This window comes from Notolepis coatsorum, assembly GCF_963971535.1.
Source record: "Notolepis coatsorum genome assembly, chromosome: 15".
NCBI classification, from domain to species: domain Eukaryota; kingdom Metazoa; phylum Chordata; class Actinopteri; order Aulopiformes; family Paralepididae; genus Notolepis; species Notolepis coatsorum.
The window spans coordinates 25,941,717-25,965,332 of NC_140179.1; the positions used below are offsets into that span (position 1 = coordinate 25,941,717).

The 23,616-nt window shown below is 43.2% G+C and overlaps 2 protein-coding genes across 2 annotated transcripts in view; both read left to right on the plus strand.

The window, feature by feature from the left end:
- The first annotated feature begins 12,876 nt into the window (after positions 1–12,876).
- On the plus strand, positions 12,877–16,416 carry LOC311241534 (cold-inducible RNA-binding protein-like). Its single transcript, XM_084330382.1, has 2 exons — positions 12,877–12,980; positions 14,910–16,416. The coding sequence occupies exon 2, from the start codon at positions 14,969–14,971 to the stop codon at positions 15,425–15,427; it is 459 nt and encodes a 152-aa protein (XP_084186508.1). The 5' UTR covers positions 12,877–12,980; positions 14,910–14,968; the 3' UTR covers positions 15,428–16,416.
- A 1,992-nt stretch (positions 16,417–18,408) lies between these two features.
- LOC311241983 (NXPE family member 3-like) overlaps positions 18,409–23,616 on the plus strand; it is a gene marked incomplete at its 3' end in the record, with an annotated part of 129,150 nt that continues 123,942 nt past the window's right edge. Inside the window, exon 1 of the mRNA XM_084330937.1 lies at positions 18,409–18,519. The remainder of the gene's footprint in view (positions 18,520–23,616) is intronic.

The following is a 23,616-nucleotide window of genomic DNA, read 5'->3' on the forward strand; positions in this document are numbered from 1 at the left end:
CAGTGTCCTAGTGTGTTGTTCTGTCATTTCGTGGATCTGACATGTCTCCACTGCCTTGGTTAAAGTCAGTTTGCTGTCACGGAGTAGTAGCTTCCTCATGCCATCATTTATTATGCCACACACAAGTCTATCTTTGATTAGCTCTTCGTGCAAATCTCCGAATTGACAGCTCTTTGCTTTGATTTTTAAATCACTGACATAGGCTTCAATAGTCTCATCTTGTTTCTGGCTCCTTGTATTAAACTTGTGCCTTTCCATAGTGACGTTTGTTTGTGGATTGCATAACTCACGGAATTTCCTCTTCAAGCACTCCGGGTCCTCTCTTGATTGTGCGGGGACTATTTCTTCTCCCTGCTCATCGTCTCCATCGTACAGGGCTGGTCCATACACGAACGCCCGTTCCCGTTCTATGGCTTCCGAGCCAGCCAGGTTTAGCAAGATGAAGGCTTGAGAGCGAGGCGGCTTGTCATAGTGTGCGGCAGCAATGAATATATCATACTCTTGCTCGAATATTCTCCAATTCTCCGCAACGTGGCTGTCAAACACGAGTGGGCCCAGTTTGCGGAATCCTTCCGCCATGCTGAACGTGAGTCCTCACGCGTTATTCCTCGCGCGTTATATATCCTAGTTATAGGCTACCTCCTAAACCTTTGCTTTTCACTTTCGGACGCGGGTTGACTACTGTGTCCACAACGTCTGACACCATGTAGAAAGAACGAGAGGTAGGCAGGTGAGCGTAGATGGGTATTTAATACAAGTATCTTACAGGGACGACACGATACAGTCTAGTGCTATATGCTGCTAAGCTGACCGGTGTTTACTTCCTGAGTGACGTCAGAGTAGTACGGGGGCCGTCACGTCTCAAGCTTGTGTATCAGACTAGCACAATACTCTACAGTGGGTAGTATTCATACCTGCTAGTAACGTGGACATTGTGTTTTGTGTATATTCAATCAATCAATTTTCTAATGTTAATAATATGAGAGTCCACATTACAGTTCTACTTTTGTTTTGATGTGAAAAGTGGTGCTGCATAAGATGACTGCACTTAGCACTGACTGAGAAAGTACACATTACAGTACTACTTTATAAAATGCTAATTGTAAATATGTTTGGCAATGTTAATAGGAGAAGGTCCACATTACAGTTCTACTTTTGTTTTGATGTGAAAAGTGGTGCTGCATAAGATGACTGCACTTAGCACTGACTGAGAAAGTACACATTACAGTTCTACTTTATAAAATGCTAATTGTAAATATGTTTGGCAATGTTAATAGGAGAAGGTCCACATTACAGTTCTACTTTTGTTTTGATGTGAAAAGTGGTGCTGCATAAGATGACTGCACTTAGCACTGACTGAGAAAGTACACATTACAGTTCTACTTTGACATTTTAATGTTGGACCAAAGCATTGCATGTAATTAGAATACAGGCAAATAAAAATCATTTCGTTTAAAGTACAATCTTGGCTGACTTTTTCTCTCAACGCTTCAATAGGTAGATCTTGCCTTCACCAAAAAAAAGTGATCTTGGGCTTAAAAAGGTTGGTGACCACTGGCTTACATGATATATCCCCATAAACACAAGGCTGCCTTTTTGGGAAGAAAGGTGTGTGGCAGAATAAAATGCATTATGGAATATGATATGACTAATGAATAAGTACATGCATTAAGCATCTATATATAATGGAGTTTAATAGCTTACATGATATATCCCCATAAACACAAGGCTGCCTTTGTGTGGGAGAAAGGTGTGTGGCAGAATAAAATGCATTATGGAATATGATATGACTAATGAATAAGTACATGCATTAAGCATCTATATATAATAGAGTTTAATAGCTTACATGATATATCCCCATAGACACAATGCTTCACTATGCGCCAACATTCCTGAAACTTGAAAAGTGGGCATTTTCTATGCTTATGTCATAAAGGACAGTTATTAATGTGGTACTGCATTTGCACACATTTGTTACACCTGATTTTGGAAGAAAAGAGGTCTGGACATGGTTGCAGCCATTTGTTTTATTATTAATTTACATTTACATTTACATTTAGTCATTTAGCTGACGCTTTTATCCAAAGCGACTTACAAGTTCTGTACGACAAGACAGCAAGAAGGGTACAACTCTATCAGCTGAGTAACAATGTTCATCAAGTGTTGCGTGTTACAGTGTAGGTTAGTTTATTAGGACAAGTGCATGACAGTAAGGTTAGTCAGGGTTAGATTTTTCTTTTTCTTTTTTTTTAATCATTTCAGATAATGGTTGAAGAAGTGAGTCTTTAGTCGACGGCGAAAGATTGGACGGGATTCGGCTGTCCTAACTGGGATGGGTAGTTCATTCCACCATTGTGGGGCAAGGACTGAGAATAGGCGGCTTCTCTTTGATGACCCTCTGGGAGCTTGGATAGGAGTAGGTCTGAGGCGGCCAGAAGATGCAGAGCGTAGGGGTCTTGAGGGTGTGTAGTTAGAGACCATTGACCGGAGGTAGGCGGGAGCGGTTCCCTTTGCCGCACGGTATGCTAGGTCGAGGGCCTTGAAGCGGATACGTGCAGCAATGGGGAGCCAGTGCAGGTCCCTAAGAAGTGGGGTGACATGGGCCGACTTCGGTAGGTTTGAGATCAGGCGGGCCGCTGCTATTTGAATGAGTTGAAGAGGCTTGGTGGCAGTGGCCGGGAGGCCAGCTAGCAGTGCGTTGCAGTAGTCGAGGCGGGAGATGACTGTTGATTGGACGAGGAGTTGGGTGGCTTCTTTTGTCAGGAAGGGGCGTATCCTTCTGACGTTGCTCAGGAGGAATCTGCAGGTTCTGGTTGTCGCTGCGATGTGAGCAGAGAAGTTCAACTGGTCGTCGAGGACAACACCAAGGTTATTGGCGGTCGGGGACGCGGTCACAGCTGCATTCTCGACTGTAATGGAGAGGTCGGTCAGGGGGGAGGATTTGGCCGGCAGGTGGAGCAATTCTATTTTGCTTAGGTTCAGTTTGAGGTGGTTGGTCGTCATCCAGGCGGAGATGTCGGACAGACAGGCCGAGATCCGCTCAGAGACGTGGATATCTGAGGGAGGGAAGGAGAGGAAGAGTTGAGTATCATCGGCATAACAATGATATGAGAAGCCATGAGACGTGATAATGTTACCCAGTGATTTAGTGTAGAGGGAGAAGAGAAGGGGTCCTAGGACCGAGCCCTGGGGGACACCCGTCCGGAGGGGGCGGGTGGCCGACAGAGTCCCTCTCCATGACACTTGGTAGGAGCGGTCGTTGAGGTATGATGTCAGCCATGTCAGCGCAGATCCAGCCACTCCCATTCCTGCGAGGGCCGCGAGGAGGATCTGATGGTTGACTGTGTCGAAGGCTGCAGATAGATCTAGGAGAATCAGGACAGAGGAGAGGCCTTTCGCTTTTGCAAAGTGAAGTGCCTCTGTGACCGCAATGAGGGCCGTTTCTGTGGAGTGGCCAGTCCGGAAGCCAGACTGATTGGGGTCTAGGAGGTCATTCTGTAAGAGATAAGCAGTAAGTTGGTTGGATACAGCACGTTCAAGTGTTTTAGAAAGAAAGGAGAGAAGAGAGACAGGACGATAGTTGGCTATGACGGTGGGGTTCAGGGTTGGTTTTTTTATGAGGGGCGTGACTCTGGCTTGTTTTAGGGAGGTGGGGACCACCCCCGAGTTGAGTGAGGAGTTGATGGTTGCAGTTAGGAATGGGAGGATGTCCGGTGCTATGGTCTGGAGGAGTGGGGAGGGTAGCTGGTCCAGCTGGCATGTAGTCGGACGGTTCGACGTTACCAGTGTCAGGGTCTCGGCTTCTGTAATGGGAGAGAAAGATGACAGAGTGAAGGATGAGGTTCTCGATTCAGCGTTTGGAATGGGTGGGGGTTGGGAGAAGGAGCTGCGGATGTTCTCCACTTTTTCCTCAAAGAAGATCGCAAAGTCTTCGGCAGAAAAAGATGAGGGAGGAGGGGGTGGGGGGGGGGAGTGAGGAGGGAGGACATGGTAGCATGCAGTTTGCGAAGATTCTTGGCAGAGGCCTCGATCCTATGGTGAAAGAAAGAAGCTTTGGCATTAGTAATGGTTTTGGAGAATGTTAACAAGAGGTTGTGATATGTGTCGATGTCAGCAGTGAGGCGTGACTTTCTATACTTCCTCTCAGCCGCTCTCAGGACCTGTCTTTGTTCTCTCACTGCATCCGTCAGCCATGGACTGGGTGGGGAACGGCGGGCAGGTTTCTCAACGAGGGGACAGAGCTTGTCAAAGGAGGTTGCAAGGGCTGAGAATTTACCTATTCTCCATCGCTGTGAGTCATGTACAGTACATGTACAGTGTGCCTGGTGCCAGTGTATGGCAGCCATTGAGCCTGCGTTGCCCAAGGTTGGGTTCTACCAGTGGTGGTGAAGGAGGCAATTTCCTGAGAGCACCACAGTCCGTTGAGGCTTTTAATTAAAAGGGGCCTAAAACATTTATTTTTAACAAGGCTTTTGCCTGAATTATTCTTTTACATTCTTTCACTTCTTCCTCGTTGTGAATTTAAAAAACGAGCACCAAGGATAAATACTGTTGGTGAATTTAAAACGAGCTCCACGGGGACACAGAAGCGAGTGTGATATGAATACAGAATGCCTCATCTCAGGTCTAAGGGGAAGAACAATTACCTACGGTAGACATACATGTCCTAGACATCAACGGAAGACATCAAATACTTTTCACAGTGAAAGGAGGTTAATAGCATTGAACCCTGGGTGGGGGATAATGACATATTGTCATGTTTTCTCTGGGAAGAGGTGGTCTGTGCCCAGTAATCCATGCCAACTAGGACTGTACACAGGACAAAATGAATAATGATACCAATATCAGATGCAGGTTACAACAGGTTAAGCTTTTAAAAGACATGCCTATATCTTCAGATAATTAAGGGGCACAACCATGTCAATTAAAAAGAGAAATTAACTGAAATGTATTTGTTATTGTTGAATAAAAGCACATATACATATTTAACCTCTGTATATAACTTACAATATATTTGCTGTATAATTTACACATAGTCTCTTTTCTTCATTCAGTGAAATAGCATGGCCCCAATGGGAGAGTACTGTCAGCACAAGGCTGAATAATCATCCTTCTAACTAAACCAAAATGTTCCTTTCCGGTATACTGACATTGGCATGGATTAAAACGAGCTCCAAGGATAAACACTATTGGTGAATTTAACAAGCACCAAGGATAAACACTATTGGTGAATTTAACGAGCACCAAGGATAAACACTATTGGTGAATTTAACGAGCACCAAGGATAAACACTATTGGTGAATTTAACGAGCACCAAGGATAAACAGTATTGGTGAATTTAAAACGAGCACCAAGGATAAACAGTATTGGTGAATTTGAAACGAGCACCAAGGATAAACAGTATTGGTGAATTTGAAACGAGCACCAAGGACAAACAGTATTGGTGAATTTGAAACGAGCACCAAGGACAAACAGTATTGGTGAATTTAAAACAAGCACCAATGATAAACACTGTGTCACTCTTGTCTCTTGTTACAGGTTTGCGTAGTGCACATCATCATCATCATGAGCCGGTTCTCTGCTGTGATGGGCACGTGTTGGGTTGGGTTGACTGTGGGTTGAGCGTGGTTCCACGGGCTGGTGGCTGTAGTAGGGGTTGGGTTGAGCGTGGTTCCACGGGCTGGTGGCCGTAGTAGGGGGAGGGTGGTCTGTGGGTTGACACCAAGGGTGTGCGTGGTTCCACGGGCTGGTGGCCGTAGTAGGGGGCGGGTGGCATGGGTGCCTGTGGTGGCATCATGGAACCTGGACCCATCATGTGCTGCATGAACTGTGAAAAGGTGGAGGCGATCGTGTTCAAAGAGGCAACAAGAGCTACATGGCTCTCCATGTCCTTCTCTCTGTTCTCTCTGTTCTGTCTGTCCCTCTCTCTGTCCCTCTCTATCTCCCTCTCTCTGTCCTCTTTGTCCCTCTCTCTGTCCTCTCTGTCCCTCTCTCTGTCCTCCAGTCTCTCTTGCTTTCTCCAGGCCATGTCGTCACGCTGTAAGGACAGAGACTGGTCAATGGGGGACAGCTTTCGCTTGAGTTTGTCTCTTCTGTGGCTACTCAAGGTAGCGTTCAGTAAATGACGTCGCTCCGTCATCAACGCAACCTCAGGAGAGGAGACTCCATTGCTCTCCTCACGGCTCTCCTCATGTCCCTGTGTCGATGTTGCCATGGATTCGTCCAGGCTGTCGTCGAGGGGGCCCACGTCAGTGTTGATGGACTGCACACCGTGAGGTAGCTGCTCCGTTGCTGGACATCCTGCCCAAATGGCTTGGCAGCGCTCGTAGTGCAGTTGGATGACACGCCCATGGCCACTTCGCTTCCCATCGTCACAGGCCTTCCTGTACTTGTTCCAAATGCCCTTCAACTTGGTGGTCACTTTCTCTGTGAACACAAATCACCAGAAAAAAAAGTTTACATACATGGTTATGTGAGGAACAAATAAACAGGCAACAGCTATTTTGTATCATAAACAGTACTGTATACTGTATTGTTGTACCCATTCTGCAATCTTAATAACATTCGATCAACCAATCAAACAGCACAGAGCAAATTCCGATGGGCTCAACTGAACTGTTATAAATGTACAGATGTAGCAGTACTGTCTATCTGTATGTCATGTATGTCATATATGTTATGATGAATTGAAAATGTCTTTCTCTGGTCTGCATCCCCTTAACAATTGTATGTTTTGAGCTGTACTGTACTGTACCCATTCTGCAATCTGTTAATAAAGTTTTCAATCAATCAATCAAAAACTTGAACCCCCCTCCCCCCAGCACAGACAAAGGGTTGCTAACGAATGAATGAATGAATGAAAACTTTATTTAACAGATTGCAGAATTGTTAAGGGGATGCAGACCAGAGAAAGACGTTTGTCTTGTTTACATCAGGGTCCCCCATTTTCAATTCATATAGACATTTATGAATCGCATGCCTCCGTGACTATCAATTCCTCTTATCGATGCCATGTTTTTCCGACAGTTGCGCATTTAAAAACAATAGCGCCACGCATGCAGCCATAGCAGACTATTTGATTCCTTGACTAGGAAAACCTAAAGGGTTCGATATTGCGACCGTTTTGTGTGTGCATTGAAAACTGAAAGTGCTTTGCATCCTAGTCATTCATTTACATGGTAAAGTACGTTAGCCGCTAGCTAGCTAAATAGCCATGCTCATTGCAGAGAGAACACTGAGCTGGCCTTTATTTATACAGGTAAGTTATTGCTAACAAATTCTCTTTTGCAATAACGACCTGTTGCATGCAACTATAGTTCAATAGATTAAATTTGTTCTCAAATACATAATTTTATTTAAGTGTATAGTTAATAATTTTTTTTACAGTTTTTGTATTCTTCTGACATGGGGGCTCAACAATAAATGATAAATGACAATCAGAAATGTCAAGTTGCATGTTGTTATTCTAACCAGCTTAGTTCTGTTGCATTTCCAATTTATTTATTTAAATTATAAATGCACCAGGAATCGATAAGGGAATCGATAAAGAATCGTATAGATAATCAGAATCGATAATGGAATCGTATCGATAAAATATGATCAATTCCCATCCCTAATGTCGTGTGTGTCATATATGTTATGATGAATTGAAAATGGGGACCCTGATGTAAACAAGACGAAAGTCTTTCTCTGGTCTGCATCCCCTTAACAATTGTATTGAGCTGTACTGTACTGTACCCATTCTGCAATCTGTTAATAAACTTTTCAATCAATCAATCAATCAATCAATACCTTTCACATTCTAGGAAAACATGCTTGACAGTCCTTTACGTGTGGATGAGAGGCCCAATCGTGGAATAAAATGTGCGTTTGGCAAAAGATCCATATACGTGGGGACATGGCCTGTGTCTACACATCTTGACCCTATCGCTCCTAGACCCATATCCAGTAGCCCCTTTCGTGACTTTCGGTTTGCAAGCCTGTGGCTTTTGTGACCGGAGTCACTTGCCCACCCGCCCCGATCACCCAGTAGAGAAACGACCAAGCGCCGTCAAGGGGCTCGCGGTGTGTCAAGAATACATCAGATCTGAATTTCAAAGATACCCAGCGTACAATATGGGTCCAACACAGCTCCACGATGGGGTCTGGAAGCTCGCAGTTGCCAATAAACAGTTTAAAACATTGTTACTCGACGAGTGGTATTTACAGACCGAACATCCATCTCCGCCGTTGGTGTCACAGCGCATGCGCACCATGCCGCGTTCACGTTACTGGGAAGAAGCGGAAGAACCAGCTTCCGACTGGGAAAAACCATTAACGTCAGCCTCCTAGTGGTAATTCCTACTAGGACATATGGGATTCTTTTATAGACCCCATATCTCCCACTTCGCGTCACGAATTGCGGAAGTATGGATGTGGGCGTTTCATCCATAGATATATATAGAGTCAAAGCGTGAAGGCTTCCTAGTTGTAGCAACGAGATGTCCTCTGGTTCTTCCGCTTCTTCCCAGTAACGTGAACGCGGCATGGTGCGCATGCGCTGTGACACCAACGGCGGAGGTGGACGTTCGGTCTGTAAATACCACTCGTCGAGTAACAATGTTTTAAACTGTTTATTGGCAACTGCGAGCTTCCAGACCCCATCGTGGAGCTGTGTTGGACCCATATTGTACGCTGGGTATCTTTGAAATTCAGATCTGATGTATTCTTGACACACCGCGAGCCCCTTGACGGCGCTTGGTCGTTTCTCTACTGGGTGATCGGGGCGGGTGGGCAAGTGACTCCGGTCACAAAAGCCACAGGCTTGCAAACCGAAAGTCACGAAAGGGGCTACATATCCAGCCACCTTGATTTTGACCCGAGGCTGCAGAGAGGTGAGAAAAGCTGCTCCCGATGCCAAGTAAATTAACGAGGCATTGGCCACACCTGGGCAGCCTCATCAAATATAGGAGGTGTCCCAGGTGTGCTCAGGATTACCTTTGTTTCAGTTTTGGGAAGGATTTTGGTCAGAGAAGACCTTGATTGATTGATTGAAAACTTTATTAACAGATTGCAGAATGGGTACAATACAGTACAGCTCAATACACACAATTGTTAAGGGGATGCAGACCAGAGAAAGACTTTCGTCTTGTTTACACCAGGGTCCCCCATTTTCAATTCATCAGGACATATATGACATACATGACATACAGATAGTCAGTACTGCTACATCTATACATTTATGACATACCAGATTTGCAAATACAGTACTGTTTGTGATACAGAAGGAGTCAAGAAAAGGGAGTATATACATTTGACGTAGAAACTGTACATTGGAGGAGGTTGGGTGGGGGGGGTTGGGTACACTGGGATATTGACAACCATACTGGGTAATTTACATTGGAGGTGGGGGGGGGGGGGGGGCACATTGTATAAACAAGCAAAACTGTACATTGAGGGGGGGGGGGGGGGGGGGGAACTCTGTACAAACAAACAAAATTGTACATTGGACTATTGACAAGACCATACTAGGTAAATGACTGTACATTGGAGGGGGTTGGGTTAGGATATTTACAGGGGCCAGTGTTGCATTGCAGTCTCCCGTAGGTGTCCCTTGAGAGAGGTTTTGAAAGTGGGTAGTGATCCACATTCCTTTACAGCTTTGGGTAGGGCGTTCCACATTGATGTGGCATAATTGCGAAACGTGTTTAGTCCCTTATTTGAGCCGAATCTGGGTTTAACATGATTTGTGGAGCTCCCTCTGGTGTTGTGATCGTGGTATTCACTGACCTTTGGGAAGTATTTTGCCATGTACATGGGTACCTTGGTCGTGTAGTGTATCTTGTAGACCAGGCCCATTGCAAGTTGCTGTACTCTGTCATCTACTCTAAGCCATCCTAGGTTGTCAAAGTGGGCAGGGGTGAGGTGGGTTCTGGGGGTAAGACCAAGCAGTAGTCTGACCAGTTTGTTTTGAGATGTTTGTAATTTTGTTTTTAGCGCCTTTGAGGTGCTTTGGTACCATGAGGTGCAAGCATAGTCGTAGTACCCCTGAATGAGTGCTCCTGCCAGAGTCTTCAGGGTATTCTTGTTTACCAGAGAGGAGATCCGGTACAAGAATCGAGTTCGTTGGTTGACTTTTTTTATTACATTGGATGCCATTTTGTCACAGGAGAGATTAGCCTCTAGGATGGAACCCAGGTAGGTAATTTCATCTTTCCTTGTGACAATATTGTCACCCACTGTAACTGAGAAGCCGTCGGTCTTGCTGAGTTTGTTATTTGAACCGAAGAGAATGGACTCTGTTTTGCCCATGTGTAATGATAGTTTGTTATCAGCGAGCCATATGCAGATTCTGCCTAGTTCAGAGCTGAGGGTTTTTTCAACCTGTAACTTGTTCTTGTCAGAGACCAGCAGGGCTGAGTCGTCCGCAAACAGGAACAAGTTGCAGTCACAAGCTGACGACATGTCATTTGCATAAATTAGGAACCTGCTTTCAGTTCCTGTTGTGAGTATTTTCTGGTTGTGTAATAAAAGACAGGGTTCTGGTCAGTTTAAAGGAACACGCCAACATTTTGGGAAATTAGCTTACTGTCTTCTCCAGAGAGACAAGAAGATGGATACCAGTTTCCGCTCTGAGTTCAATAAAAAGCTGGCTGCACGTTAGCCTAGCTTAGCACAATGAATGGAAGCAAACATGACCGGTTAGCCTTTGGGAGAGGTGTTAGTTGCATAGATATCTATAGAACACTAGATAGCTTAAGGCGGAGTCACCAGCGTCACTGAACCGCCGCCATCTTGCTCCAGTTAGCCTTGAGTGCAGTGAGTGAGCTGCAGACAAAAATACTCATAACTCGCTGAAATATTGACGGATTTACAAACGGGTTGGTTTGCTATAAACATCAAATATGTAGTTATGATACTGCATACTTATAAAAAAAAATTGAAAGATGTTTTTTTTTTACAAACCGCTTGAATCATAGCCACGTTAATAATGCTTGTAATAAACCAAACCGTTTGTAAATCCGTCAATATTTCAGCGAGTTATGAGTATTTTTGTCTGTGCAGCTCACTCACTCTCACTCAAGGCTAACTGGAGCAAGATGGCGGCGGTTCAGTGACGTCGCTCTCCATTGGCCGGCAGCGCGGGCAAGCTATCTAGTGTTCTATATATATCTATGGTTAGTTGGACAATGCCTAGGCTAACCGGTCATGTCCGCTTCCATTCATTGTGCTAAGCTAGGCTAACATGCAGCCAGATGGCTTTCTACTGAACGCATTGAGAGGAAACTGGTATCCATCTTCCTTGTCTCTCTCTGGAGAAGACTGTACGCTAATTTCCCAAAATGTTAGCCTGTTCCTTTAAACCTCTTTGCTTTTGCCTTTCTCTCCAGTTACAGACACGCTATTGTGTCTGTGACATAAATCATTACTTATTCAGTGTTCTCAGAGGTCCGTGTCGGCTTGTACCCCGGAATCGCTGCTTGCGGCTATATTTGTTAATGTTCTTCAGGGGAATGCACAGGGGAATGAGGGACCACATCTCCCCCAGTCCTTGCATTATACACTGGCTCCCGGTAAAACAACGCATTAATTTCAAGATCCTCATGTTCACATACAAAGCCATAAGCGGTCTCGCCCTAGCCTACATAAAGGAACTCCTGGTCCAACAGCCAGCTCCAGATCCCTCAGACCAAACAACCAAATCTGCCTTAAAATTCCACAAGACTGGTGACGAAGGGAAACCGAGCATTCGCAGTCGCAGCACCGACACTCTGGAACAAGCTCCCACTCAATTTAAAATCTGTAAGCACTCTACGGACTTTTAACTTAAGGCCATGCTCAAAACCCACCTTTTCGTCATAAAAAATCCACAAGCTAGTTTTTGTATTGTAGTATGATGACTGTGTCCGTTCTCGGTCTGCTTGGTTAGCCTGCATGTACTTTTGTCTGTTTTCGTATTGTTCATGTCTTTCCGTTTTTTTTTCCCGGCCTGCGCCCCGGGCCGATGTAACTATTGGTTGAGGGGTGCAATATAAATAAATGTATCTTATCACAGGGCCATTGGCCTACTGGCCTGATTCTATATATTGCTGCTATGCGAAGTTATGAATAAATCCAGGACTAATCAAAAGCCAGTCTAGATTGATTTTAGAGAGAATTAATCTGAGAAACATTAATCTGAGAAACGCTAAACGTTTACCGGAAATTGTGACGTTAATACAAGAGTTTTGACTTGAGGGTGAGATTCAGACAAGTAGTAGCTTAATTTATAATTAACTTAACTAAGTTATAATTCATTCAAGGCGGGGCGATTGAGGTGGTTACTGAATACAATTATTTGGGCTCTGTATTTTAATAGATCCTCAGTGAAAGTAAATCCTTCCTGAATGGCATCTACCTGAAGGCTTTCCAATTACATTTGGTGAACTATCCATTTGACTCAAAACTCAAACTCAAAATTATTGTTTACCTCTAATTCCAAAGGTAACTAATCAGGTTGAATGTGTTCCTATGCAATAGTTTCTTGGCTCTTATCTGTACCCCCTAAAGTCAATTGTCACTTAATTATTTATTGAATCTGTTTTGTATTATTGACATCTGGTTAAGACATTCATTCTCTAGACATGAACAGCCCAGTCTAAAGCAGGCTCGTTGAAGTGTGCAGTAAGGTCGTAGGAGTGAGCCAGGCCCAGCTCAGACCTTTTTCAATGTATCTAATTGTAGAGTGTTTGAAAATGCCTCCATGTAAAGTTTTATACAAAAACATACACGCCCCATTTTTTAAGATTATTCACAGCTACTCTTAACAGTAATTTACTTTGAATGAGACGCTACATCTTATTAGACTTCCAAGTCAGTAGATGGCGCTCCTGCGCTCCTGTGAGTGATAGAGGAAATCAGTATAGTCTTGGCTCCCAAGCATGCGCAGTCAGAATAAACGAGTAAACCGCTGCCAGCAGAGCCAGGCTAGAAGAAATAACGCGTCTATTCTCCATCCACAGGTAATACAAATAATAATAATCTAAAACATTCCTAAAGATGTTTAAAAACGAATGTGAACTGTCAGTGACATGTTATGTAACGTTTTGAGTGTGTACATGTTTGGACGAGTCGTTTTAAATGGTCGAATTGAATAATGGCTAACTGCTAGCTAGCTAGTATTTTCATAGTGTTACACCGATAGTACACGTGGTGCGTGTAGACTGAGAGCGTGTTACCGTTACCTTCAATCTGTATTTGAGCTAAGGTTATGAATGTAAGTGTACTATTGGTTTTTGTACATTGAATGTGATTGTTCTGACTACAGAACACACTTTGACAACCTAGGATGGCTTAGAGTAGACGACAGAGTACAGCAACTTGCAATGGGCCTGGTCTACAAGATACACTACACCACTAAGGTACCCTTGTACATGTCAAAAAACGTCCCAAAGTTCAGTGAATACCACGACCACAACACCAGAGGGAGCTCCACAAATCATGTTAACCCAGATTCGGCTCAAACAAGGGACTAAACACGTTTCGCAATTATGCCACATCAATGTGGAACGCCCTACCCACAGCTGTAAAGGAATGTGAATCACTACCCACTTTCAAAACCACTCTCAAAGAGCACCTACGGGAGACAGCAATTCGAAACTGGCCCCATAAATGTCCTAACTCAACCCCTTCCAATGTACAGTAAATGTCCTAACACAATAATACACGAGACCCTCTCCTTGGGACCAAGTAAGGTTGTCGATAATCCAATGTACAGTTAGCCTACCCAACCACCCACCTCCAATGTACAGTTCCCCCCCCACCCCACCTTCTCTGGTCTGCATCCCCTTAACAATTGTGTGTATTGAGCTGTACTTATTGTACCTATTCTGCAATCTGTTAATAAAATGTTCAATCAATTGGGTATTAAGTTTGTATTTGTAAGTAAGAATATAGATGGGAGTTTATGCAAAAGGATTTATTGGTTGCACTTTATTAAAGTAAAGATACAGATTGAATTCATGCCAAAAGGTTTAATTGTTTTGCACTTTTATTTCGTTTCCTAAAGAATACAGTTGAAGATTGTATTTTTGTATGATTTGGTTTATTATATTTTTGTACAATAAGAATTACAAAGTATTGTAATTGGAGTGTTAAAGGAATATTTTGTCTATATATTTGTCAGAATAAACCGCTCCCAGCAGAGCAAGGCTATAAGAGACGACGTGTATATTCATCATTCACAGATCCACAGCGCACCCTTGCCTGTATCACTTGTGCCGACTCAGATTCCCCTAGGAGGCCGGTAACATAAGCTCCGCCCTATTTTCTTGATCCTCCAATCATACCTCTTGCTTCCCTTGGACAAACTGTTTTGTCAGAGGAAATCTACAGTTGTGATTGGAGGATCAGTAAAAGAGGGCAGGGTTTGAGAGGTAAATTCATCAGAGGCTTTGATTCTATTCTGGTCTTCACTGCTGTTCCAAAAGGAATTCTAACTCTTGCTGCCGCTCAGGCCCAGAAATTAAATGTAGGCGGTCAAGCATTCCTTCAAGTTCTAGCCATAATTGGGTTAAATCTGCACTGCCCTACAAAGGCAAACTATTACTGCCTTTGTAGGAGCAGTACTGATATAGTGCTATATTACGTAGAGGTGTACAGATGTAGTGGTATACATACACATGTAGAAGGGGTATTCTACCCTGCTGAGATAACGGTTACAGCGTTTGCCTTTTGTAGGGTAAAGAGAAGCAGGCTATTATTGGTGGAATGAACTTCCAAGTTCCAACCATAGTCAGGACTACCGAAACACGCCCAATTGTCTGCCGTTGACTCAAAACCTTCATATTGTCTTTTACTATTATGAACTTTGCTAACTAAGGAATGTACATCACCTATATTACTACCTACTATGCTAATTATGTCTCACCTCTCCCACTCTTCACTTGCAGCAGCACCGCACGGGTCCTCCATTTTCCAGGAGTTTGCTACAGTAGCTTACAGACAAAAGATGTCCGACGAGGGAAAACTTTTCGTCGGCGGACTGAGCTTCGACACCACAGAGGACTCGTTGGCGGCAGCGTTCTCAAAGTACGGAAGCATCTCCAGATGCGACGTCATCAAAGACAAAGAGACGGGAAGGTCTCGCGGCTTCGCCTTCGTTACATATGAAAACGTGGAGGACGCCAAAGATGCGATGGATGGAATGAACGGCAAGACGGTGGATGGCAGAGCCATTCGTGTGAATGAAGCAGGGCAGGGTGGCGGCGGCGGCGGCAGAGGTCGCGGTGGTGGAGGATACGGCGGAGGTGGAGGATACGGCGGTGGCGGAGGATACGGAGGCGGAGGAAGCTATGGCGGCGGGAGAGGCGGTGGAGGGTACGGTGGCGGTGAGCGTAGCTATGGCGGCGGTGGAGATGGGAGTTACGGCGGTGGTGGATACAGAAGCGGCGGTGGATACAGGGAGTAGTTAGAAGCGGGGGGAGCTACGGGGAGCGCTCTGGATCATACAGCTATGCTGCACACGAGAAACACTCCCCGATTCAAGATCATCCATTGACTGGCTGCATTTAAAAGATACGCTTCCTTAAGAAATGTCCGTGTTGTTGACCCGATTCTCTTTGTAGTTCTATTATGTTGCAGTAGCTCAAGCATCGTGCAAATGTAGCCATAGTTTTGGCCATTCATTGACAAACCATGTTTAGACACAAAAGTTGAAGATGTTTTTCCTGCTTGAGGGCAATTGTTCTCGCACCTTTTTTTTCTAACCTCACACCTTTGACTAAGTACAATATCTGATTTGATTGGTGCCGTTAAATGAGAAATTGGAAAACTCCGAAATCGAAATAATCTATTTTTTCCCTTTCATCAGCCATGATTTTGAAGCACCATTCCTACCTACCCTTTCACTGTGACAATACAGAAGGTTAGCCCTTTACTATCACACAACCGACGGCGATGCTCCATCATTGGCATCAATCCATTTAGTAGCTCAAACAGGCTTTTGGGTTTCGTAGTACATTCCTAAGTGTTAGTAGCTCAAACAGGCTTTTGGGTTTCGTAGTACATTCCTAAGTGTTGCTGCTAGGCAGCAATGCCTCCGCCACGTCATTTAAAAAATCTTACACATAGATTAGCCGAGGGTCCTGTGTTCAGTTTCCCAAAAAAGTGAATTCCTTCCAGACTGGTGAACTACACGCCTAATGTGGTCGACTGTTCAATGTGTTTTTTTGCTTTGCTCAACGTCTGCATTTTAAATGTGCTGTTAGAATGGACTGAACTGAACTTGTATAAGTGATCGACGTCGATGTAACTTCTCTCACCAATATAAAACTTAGAATGAGAGCATTTTTGTACTTTCTGTTCTTTGTATCAACATTAAAGTTTTTGTATATACTGTCATTGAGCCTAAACGATTTATGGAAAATAAAAAAAGACTTAACAGTTTAAGATTGTTAATTACCCTTATCTGCAAGAGTTCTCTTCCTGCTGACTTGTTATACAGAACTTGTAAGTAGTTTTTGGATAAAAGCCTCAGCTAAATGGCAGTGCAGTTCTCGACAATTGTCTCTCTTGCCTGTAGTTAACGTCTAATAGCCAGACGAGGGTCGATACGGATCTGAACTGGGGGGGGGGGGAGGATGCCGCGATAACTGTCAAAACTCATGGTTTTCACACTAAAGAAAGTTATTTACGGTAACCTCATTACCGGTGGTTTGTTACATTCCTTATTATATAATAAAACATTTTAATTTGATCGCAAGCCAATTTAATTCGGATCAGATTTATTTGAAGATTTCTCAATCATTTATTAAAAAGAAAAATTGTGATGCCATCACACACACTGGCATTTAAAGGGTACACATTCTAAAATGCCTGCACCAGAATGCAGGAAATGAAGTCTTTGTAACTAAAATGTTCCTGGTGGGGGACCCCTGCTTAAAAAGTGGCCTGACTGGGGCTATCTCGCACTATATTTCCTGGCCTGAATGATTTCCCCAGTCCGTCCCTGTCGGAGACCCATCGCAATTTAAGAGTGTTTGATCCTTTTGGAAGCCAAAGTGTTCCCATAACTTTGACTTTAGACGTTTTATGGGAGGGAACGACTCGATCCTCAACCTCTTCAATCTTCAGAGCCAACTATGCAGCAGCAGCTAACATAAGTATACAAATTTAATTTTTTTTGCAGTCTGGTCACATAACTTAGAAGCAGGCTAGGCCAGTGTTTCTAGTTGCGGTGACGTGATAGTTAGATAGGGGTGTATTGTCGCAGCTACCACCTGCACTGTGTATGAATTCCACCGGCCTGGCCGTGTGGCAATAAAAGGAACTTGAACTTGAAAGTGCTTCACAGTAAGTCTCATAGCAAAAAAAAAAGTATAAAGCTCCTAAAGTATAAGAAACGGAGAGTAAACAGACAAGAGAGTAACGCAGTCTAAACAGTCATAACTCTTTTATTCAACTTCAGTCCTGAGCATAACTATTTTTATTTTTAGATGTTTTGTTTTTTTGTAATGTCAGATTAAAAATGAAATACAACTGAAAATAGTTGTTGTTAAATCTGACATTACAAAAAACTGAAAATCCATCAAAATCAGTGTTGTTGCTAATCATTGACACATGCTAGCCTGTAATAATCCCCCCCAGAAAAATCCACTCTGCATTTGATTGAAGATATTTAATTTTGCGTGTTTTTTTTTTAACAATAATTTGTGATGCCATCACACACACTGGCATTTAAAGGGTACAAATTCTAGAATTCCTGCACCAAGAGGTTAACCCCCTCTTAAGAGGTTAACAACAACTCTTTTCAGAAAAGTGGGAGTATTTCATTTTTAATCTGACATAACAAAAAAACAAAACATCTAAAAATAAAAATGGTTATGATCAGGGCTGAAGTTCTGCATCCCTTTTGATTGCTACTTTCGCATGCTGACTGGTGTTACATAATATAACACCAAGAACGAGACTAACATTAGGCTACTCGTAAATTGGGTAACCTATTTTGTTTACTCAGGAGTTCAGTTCATATGAACAGGTCTATGACCAAAGAAAATAGCATAAAAGTGTCTTCATTGTTTAGCCACAGTTTCTATAGGCTACTATCACCAAGCCTGCTTTCACCTCAGGCATTACAGAGCACGGATGCTGTTTTTCAGCTACGCCCTGCTTCACATTCACATTCTGCCTGCAGTGATTTTAGAAAGGATCTAGAAGATATCACGTTGCGTAGCTCAGGTTGTCAGGTGTGTTCAAATACGCCCTCAGATACATTCACACAAAACTTGTGAATGAAAAGTGTTACATTACATTAGGCATTGTCTTTACTCTGTACTGCGCCCGCGAGGGAACATTTATACGCATGCGCGTCATTAAAACACAGTGCAACCAGGTATGAAATCACCAACGCACCACTGCATGAACTACATAAAATCCAAATATCGCTTGCGCCTCACAGATGACAGTCTGCAGTCCTGTGTGAAGATCAAAGTCACGTCTTGCAGCCCCGACATAGAGAAGCTCATAGCAGTGATGTTCAGGAACAGAAACCACATTAAACAGGTGAGAACATTATCATTTAATAGGCTATTATTTAGCACAAAAAAAACATTTATTTTAGAACCTGAGCTGATGTTGTTTTTTATGTTCAGGCTCGATGGTTGATTGGGCCTAACAAAATTAATAGTTGGTTTCAGGTTGGTTGTCAGTTTGGCCATGGGTAGGTAGGGAATTTATTTTATTTTATTTTTTTATTTTATTCTTTCCCAATGGCGACTATGGATAGGGAATTTCTTTATTTAATTAAAATGTTCACAACAACATGGATGCATGTACTCTGCCAGCATGTTTAATATCCATAATACTAAATGTTTGACTAAGATTTCTATGAAACTTCATTCTTAAAAAAAAAAAAATATCGGATTTTTTTTTTTAGAATTTTTTTTAAAAACTCATAAAATATATTGGGTCGCACCTAAATCGGCAGGGTCGGTCGGCAACCTGAAACCAACTATTATTTTTGTTAGGCCTTGCTGTATGTGGCTGAGGAAAAAACAGTAGAGGACGACAACAACCTGAAATGGACTGAAGTCATAAATAAATACAAACAGGCCTATTTTTATGTTTACTCTTTTTAAAGCGAATAGGCTGCAGATATATTTTTTATTTATTTCAAAATAGACTACTTTTTATTTGATACATTTTCCACAAATAAGGGGGATGGAGAGAGGGATAGGAGGACAGAGGCAGTACTCAAATATACCTGCTTATTACATGGCGTTTTCACATTCGCCGAAATGCTTGCTTGTGATTGGTCAATAGCCCGCGTCAGAGGTCCGTTATCACACAATAATGACCGCTGTGCGCAGCTGTTCGCAATCAAGCCCACTACAACACTGTATCAGTGCTGCTCAGCATATGCACTGTGCACAGCTGCACTCAGTCATGCAATCAGACCAGAGACCTGCCGGCTGCCGATAATAATAATCACTTTATTTGGGCTGACAGAGCCACAGAACAACTGCGTCTTCATTTGATCTAGTCTTGTCGATGAATTAGGTATATTGTTAGTAAGTTAGCCATGTAATAAGCGGGATAATGTATAGCTATACTCGATCATTGTCGCAAAATAATTGACCTTCACTGACGTTTAAAACACCTCGGCGCTACGCCTCGGTATTTTAAACTCCGTGTCGGTCAATTATTTTGCGACAATGACTGAATGAATGAATGAAAACTTTATTTAACAGATTGCAGAATGGGTACAATACAGTACGGCTCAATACATACAATTGTTAAGGGGATGCAGACCTGAGAAAGACGTTTGTCTTGTTTCCATCAGGGTCCCCCATTTTCATTTCATATAGACATTTATGACATACACAACATACATGACATTTATGGCATAGGGACATATAGGTATTTAGTACTGATACATTTGTGACATAAGCGGTATTCAAATATACAGTACTGTTACCCCTAGATCCTGACAGAGTATATACATATGATGGGGAGGGGACTGTACATTAGGAGGGGGTGGGTGGGTGGGAGGGAAATATACATACGGCGGGGAGGGAATATATACATGCGGTGGGGAGGAGACTGTCTATTAGGAGGTGGTGGGGGTTTTGGGCATTTACGGTGGCCAGTTTCGAATTGCAGCCTCCCGTAGGTGCTCTTTAAGAGCGGTTTTGAATGTTGGCAGGGATTCACATTCCTTTACAGCTTTGGGTAGGGCGTTCCACATTGTTGTGGCATAATTGCGAAACGTGTTTAGTCCCTTGTTTGAGCCGAATCTGGGTTTAACATGATTTGTTGAGCTTCCTCTGGTGTAGTGGTTGTGGTATTCACTGACCTTTGGGAAGTATTTTGACATGTACATGGGCACCCCGGTCGTATAGTGTATCTTGAAGACCAGGCCCATTGCAAGTTGCTGTACTCTGTCGTCTACTCTAAGCCATCCTAGGTTGTCAAAGTGGGCAGGGGTGAGGTGGGTTCTGGGGTTCAGGTCAAGTAGTAGTCTGACCAGTTTGTTTTGTGATGTTTGTAATTTTGTTTTAAGCGCCTTTGAGGTGCTTTGGTACCATGAGGTGCACGCATAGTCATAGTACCCTTGAATGAGTGCTCCTGCCAGAGTCTTCAGGGTATTCTTGTTTACCAGAGAGGAGATCCGGTACAAGAATCTAGTTCGTTGGTTGACTTTTTTTTATTACATTGGATGCCATTTTGTCACAGGAAAGATTTGCCTCTAGGATGGAACCCAGGTAGGTAATTTCGTCTTTCCTTGTGACAATATTGTCACCCACTGTAACTGAGAAGCCGTCGGTCTTGCTGAGTTTGTTATTTGAACCGAAGAGAATGGACTCTGTTTTGCCCATGTGTAATGATAGTTTGTTATCAGCGAGCCATATGCAGATTTTGCCTAGTTCCGTGCTGAGGGTTTTTTCAACCTGCAATTTGTTCTTGTCAGAGACCAGCAGGGCTGAGTCGTCCGCAAACAGGAACAAGTTGCAGTCACAGGCTGACGACATGTCATTTGCATAAATTAGGAAGAGTAGCGGTCCTAGTATGCTTCCTTGTGGAACACCACAGCTCACTGTGAGGGGGGGGGATAGAGTACCGTTTACCTCTACCATCTGTTCTCTCCCCTCCAGGTAGGATTGCATCCAGCTCACTGATAAGCTATCAAAACCAATTGCCTTTAGCTTGTCCATTAGAATGGAGTGATTGACAGTGTCGAAGGCCTTTTGTAGGTCCAGCATGACCATGCCGCAGTATTTGCCCGCGTCCACCTCTTGTTTGATGTGGTCGTTCAAATAGAGGAGGCATGTGTCAGTGGAGTGGGACGTTCTGAAGCCAGATTGGAATTCGTAGATTAGATTTTTTTCCGCCAGGTACTTTTCGACCTGTTCGTAGACTATTTTCTCCATGACTTTCGAGATGGAGGTAAGAATAGAAACAGGGCGGTAGTTGCCTGGGTCTAATTTGCTGCCCTTTTTGTGCAGAGGGGTCACTCTCGCAATTTTGAAGTCCTTGGGGACGTGCCCCTGTTTTATAGAGAGGTTTATTATGTGTGTGATGACTGGGGTGATGGCGGCTGCTGCGTCTCTGAGGAATTTGGAGGGGATGTTGTCATGGCCAGTGGCCTTGTTAGGTTGGAGGGCGCTAAATTTTTTGAGTACCTCATTGGTTGTTACCATTTCAAGTTTGAAGTCGTCTTTGTGGACCCCTAGGTTTTTGTAGTATGCTACTATGTGTTCTACCCCATAATGCCCTGAGTGGGAGGGTAGTTTGTTTACCAGTGTTGTGGCTATGTTTGTGAAGAAGATGTTTAAGTAATTGGCTACATCCAGCTTGTCTGTGATGAGCGTGTTGTCCGTCTTTATGTTTATGTTTGAGAATCTGGTTTTAAGTTTTTTACTGCAGCCTAGTTGATTATTGAGTAATTTCCAAAGTTCGCGGGGTTTGTTTTTGTTTTCCTCAGTTTTGTCGTTGATGAAATTTCTTTTTGCGGTTCTGATCATGGTGTTTACGTCATTTCTTAGTCTGTTTCTTTGGATTTTTAGTTCAACCACGTGGGCTTGGAGTTCACTGTTTGAGCTATTGGAAAGCTTTGTCTGACTTTTATGAAGTTCAGAGCATTTTTTGTCTCTGGTTTTCATAGCGGCCAGTATTTCAGTGTGCATCCATGCCTCAGCGCGATTTTTAACCCTGGTGGTTCTTATGGGTGCCATGTTGTTGAGTATTTCTGTGAATTTGGTTTTGAATCCAAGCCATGTTTCTTCAACATGTGTACCACTGAGTTCCTCTGACCAGTCCAAGCTCCCCAGTTCTAGGTTAAAGGCCTCTCTAGAGTAAGTTTTGAGGTCTCTAGATGTAACTGTTTTGTGACAGCCGGCCTTCTGTTTTAGCTTTTTGCGGGTACAAAGGTATAGACCTCGTAGCTATACATTATCCCTTACATAGTTCGAGGTTTTATTTCAAAGTAGGTCTACAGATGCCAGTGTTGTTTCAAAGTGGACTACTTTTTATTTTATACATTTTCCACAAATAAGGCAAGGACTCAAATAGCGCTGCATGTGTTTTATTTCAAAGTAGGTCTTCAGATGCCAGTCTTTTTTCAAAGTGGACTACTTTTTATTTGATAAATGTTCCACAAATAAGGGAAGGACTCAAATATACCTGCATAGTTTATGTTTATGTTTTATTTCAAAGTAGGTCTACAGATGCCAGTGTTTTTTCTCCTCTGTTTTATTTCAAAGTAGGTCTACACATGCCAGTCTTTTTTATCCTCTTCATAAGAGTTTGAGGTTTTCCTTTATTATAACAGGTAAAAACAGCAATAAAATGTCAACAATTTTCTTTTTGTCGTTTTATAATTTCATAAATGCTATAAATATAAAGTATAATAAATCCCAATTACTTTGGGTATGCAATCGTCAGGCGTTTTATGCAAATGTAGGGTATGCTTGGGGATAACTATATATAAAACGTTATACACTGTGTTATCTTCATTTTAAGGGTAAATAGGTTGCTCCAGATTAATTTTATTTTGTGGGAGGGGGGGGGGGGGGGGGGGGGGGGGCACTTTTTACAGTAAAGGTTGCTGACCCTGGTTTTTCTTTTTGATCAAGGTTTTTTATTTCAAGTGTTTTTTACAGTTAGGCCCAAAAGGACCAACAGAAATAAAATAAAATAAAGCCCTCCCTCCTCACCCTCCCCCCAGGCCCGGACGCGTCTATTCTTATCCTAACGGATTTATAGTTCCGCGTTCGCATTCTGCAAATCTGACGTTTCTGTTGCGATCTGATTGGCCACTGACGTTTCTGGCCATGTGACATGTGCGCCCAATCGCGTGACGTGCCCATTTCCGCCTCGAACAGCAGCAAACTACCTAACGCCTAGTTTATCACTGGTTATTACATGGCGTTTTAACATTCGCCGAAATGCTTGATTGTGATAGCCCCTGACAGCGGTGAATTATTTTTCGATAACCACCGGTGATTATTGTTTTTCGCAGCTCGAGTAATCAAGCCCACTGACACACACTGTTTCAGTGCAATCAGACACACCTGCCGGCTGCCAGCGATAATAATAATCATTTTTGGGCTGACAGAGCCACAGAACAACTGCGTCTGCATTTGATCTCGTCTTGTCAAT

Excerpts from the sequence above, each read along its gene's own strand:
- LOC311241534 (XM_084330382.1), top strand. The coding sequence starts at position 14,969 with ATGTCCGACGAGGGAAAACTTTTCGTCGGCGGACTGAGCTTCGACACC.